The sequence below is a fragment of the Oryzias melastigma genome, linkage group LG16 (assembly GCF_002922805.2).
Source record: "Oryzias melastigma strain HK-1 linkage group LG16, ASM292280v2, whole genome shotgun sequence".
Lineage (NCBI taxonomy): Eukaryota > Metazoa > Chordata > Actinopteri > Beloniformes > Adrianichthyidae > Oryzias > Oryzias melastigma.
Genome location: NC_050527.1, coordinates 286,727 through 289,145, shown reverse-complemented (window position 1 = coordinate 289,145; position 2,419 = coordinate 286,727). Strand labels below are relative to the sequence as shown.

Genomic DNA, 2,419 nt, shown 5'->3' with positions numbered 1-2,419 from the left:
CACCTGGAAATAGATGGGAAAGGGTAAGCTGAGTTGCCACATTTTTGGTTGACCAATTTTATTATCTTAAGTTATCCTAAGTTGATTTAATTACCTTTTTTCATTAATAAAAAGTTCAAAGCATGATCTAATTCAAGTCCCTTTGATTAGCTTGTCTCAGTTAAGCCCAGCTTCAGTCTCTCAGCGAATTGTTTGTTTTTTTGTTGAAGTCGCTAGATTGTTCAAAAGTGTTTCATTGCTCACTGATTATTCTGTGTTTGACATAAACATAATAGTTTCGTAAGAATGCAGCTTCATCACTGTTATAACTGAAAATTGAATTGAAAATTTTTGCTTCAAATTCATAATTTTCTATTAAAAAAATCCGCTTTTTTAATGTATTTTTACATTTTTAGTACATTTATACCAGCAAAAGCCTCTTTGTTGATTCCAAAAACAAGTTTCTCGCATGTCAAAGTAAGATTGATTTCCTCAGCGTGTTGACTGAGTTCCTTTGAGTGGGGAAAGCTGATGTCAGCGTTCTGCTTGAAGTCCCGCAGTGATAAAGTCCAGTTTCTCACTGCTGCCAGCATCATTTCAAACTCTGTTAGGCCTCTTTTTTTGTCTTTGATCAGCATTCCCCCTTTGTATCATTAATTAAATCAACTAGTTCTTTGTAAAGCCACAACTCTGTCTGTATTTCTGACAAGTCAAACATTGCAAATGCTTGTGATTTCACTGTTAAACCAACTTTAAAAAAATATATAAGTTTTTTTTATTTTTTTTATTTTCGCTTTATGGATTTGTTTTCAAGGTGTCAGTCAAAGTCTGAGCCGGTACTCTACGGTCATGGGAGCTGAAAGAGGAGTTCACCTTCATGTTTCTGGGATATTTACACATCCTGCATCTTGGATCCTAAACGCATGCCTGGGAAAAAGAAACATACTCCTTGTTGTCACGCTCCACCAGAAGAGTGCACGTTTCTTTTTTTCTGTAAACTGATGCAGGTTTCCAGAACAGCTTGTCCAACTGTTCCTTTAAAACCCTTAAAAGTGCCTTTCACTGCTTTAGTGAAGCTTTGTCCAAACAAACCACCTGAGAATACGAGGAATGTTCCTAAAAATAGAAAAAAAAGAATTCAGAATACAGTAGCTCTCCTGATCACATCCCTTTGATAGAAATCTGGGTCACTGGGAAAATGCATGCATCTAGGCCAAATTACGGACAAAGAGATTGGCACACCCTCAGTGTGAGGATGCCAATTAACAGTCACCATGACGACAACAGCAGCTGAGCAATATTGAGAAATTAGAGGTGAGGATGAGAAAAATAATGCAGTTTTAGCTCCTAAATTGACTGCTTTTCATAGGATTTGAAAAAGGAAGACGAGGGTAAACATAAGCGTCAGAACAGAGTTACATAAACAGCTACTGAGTCACATTTAAACTTGATCTCCTTGTTGAAGTTTACGCAGTGACTTTGCTCTTGACTGCATGAAGGTGCTTTTGTTGATGGAAGCACCAAAGAGCAAGTTTGGAGGTTGACCGCGACAGCACACAAGTATCTGTCACCGCAGTACCAAGAACGAGCAACGTTTGTTTCAACCTTTCTGCCCTCATGCAGCATGCTATGACTCGCAGACTGCCTTTCAACCCGCAGGAATTTGATTGATTGTTCTGTTAAGCTTCACCTGAATTTTCCCCTTTTTTCTTGCATCTTGATCACATTCTTTTACACATTTTTTCAGGTTTCCAGGATGTCCACGTGATGATCTTCGTCGGTTTCGGCTTCTTAATGACCTTCCTGCAGCGCTATGGCTTCAGCAGCGTGGGTTTCAACTTCCTGATCGCAGCCTTCTCCCTGCAGTGGGCCACGCTGATGCAGGGCTTCTTCCATGGGTTACATGAAGGCAAAATCCACATTGGAGTGGAGAGGTAAACATGTAAACCCCAAACATTCCGGGTTATCTTCTTCCTTGATTCTAGCCACAGGCTGAAAGTAGCAAAAATATTTAACCTTTTTCTTTTCTGATATAAGACTTATCACATAGTAATAAAGCAGATTTTTTAAAACTTTTTTTGCAATCTGATCTATACAAATCTGTTTTTTTCTTCCAATCTTAGCATGATCAACGCTGATTTCTGCACCGGATCTGTGCTGATTTCATTTGGAGCTGTTTTGGGTAAAACCAGTCCCGTCCAGCTGCTGTTTATGGCCGTGTTTGAGGTCACCCTGTTTGCCGTCAATGAGTTCATCCTGCTGAGCCTGCTAGGAGTGAGTTACTTTAACCCTTTAAAGGGTAACCAAACCCTAAAATAACTTTTTTTGGCTGTTGATCTCTATGAATGGGGCTTTAAAAGTGCTGTCTGTTGGTCATAGCCAATTTTTTGACAAATTGAAATAAAACTGTTCAGTTATTCATAATATAGTCAAAAATCGC

General features: G+C 38.9%; 1 protein-coding gene across 1 annotated transcript in view; it reads left to right on the top strand.

Moving 5' to 3' along the window:
• Positions 1–2,419, top strand: part of rhbg (Rh family B glycoprotein) — an 11,679-nt gene that overhangs the window by 2,215 nt on the left and 7,045 nt on the right. The window contains exons 2-3 of the mRNA XM_024268306.2: positions 1,727–1,913; positions 2,103–2,253. Of these exons, the coding sequence (XP_024124074.1) occupies positions 1,727–1,913; positions 2,103–2,253 (338 nt within the window). The remainder of the gene's footprint in view (positions 1–1,726; positions 1,914–2,102; positions 2,254–2,419) is intronic.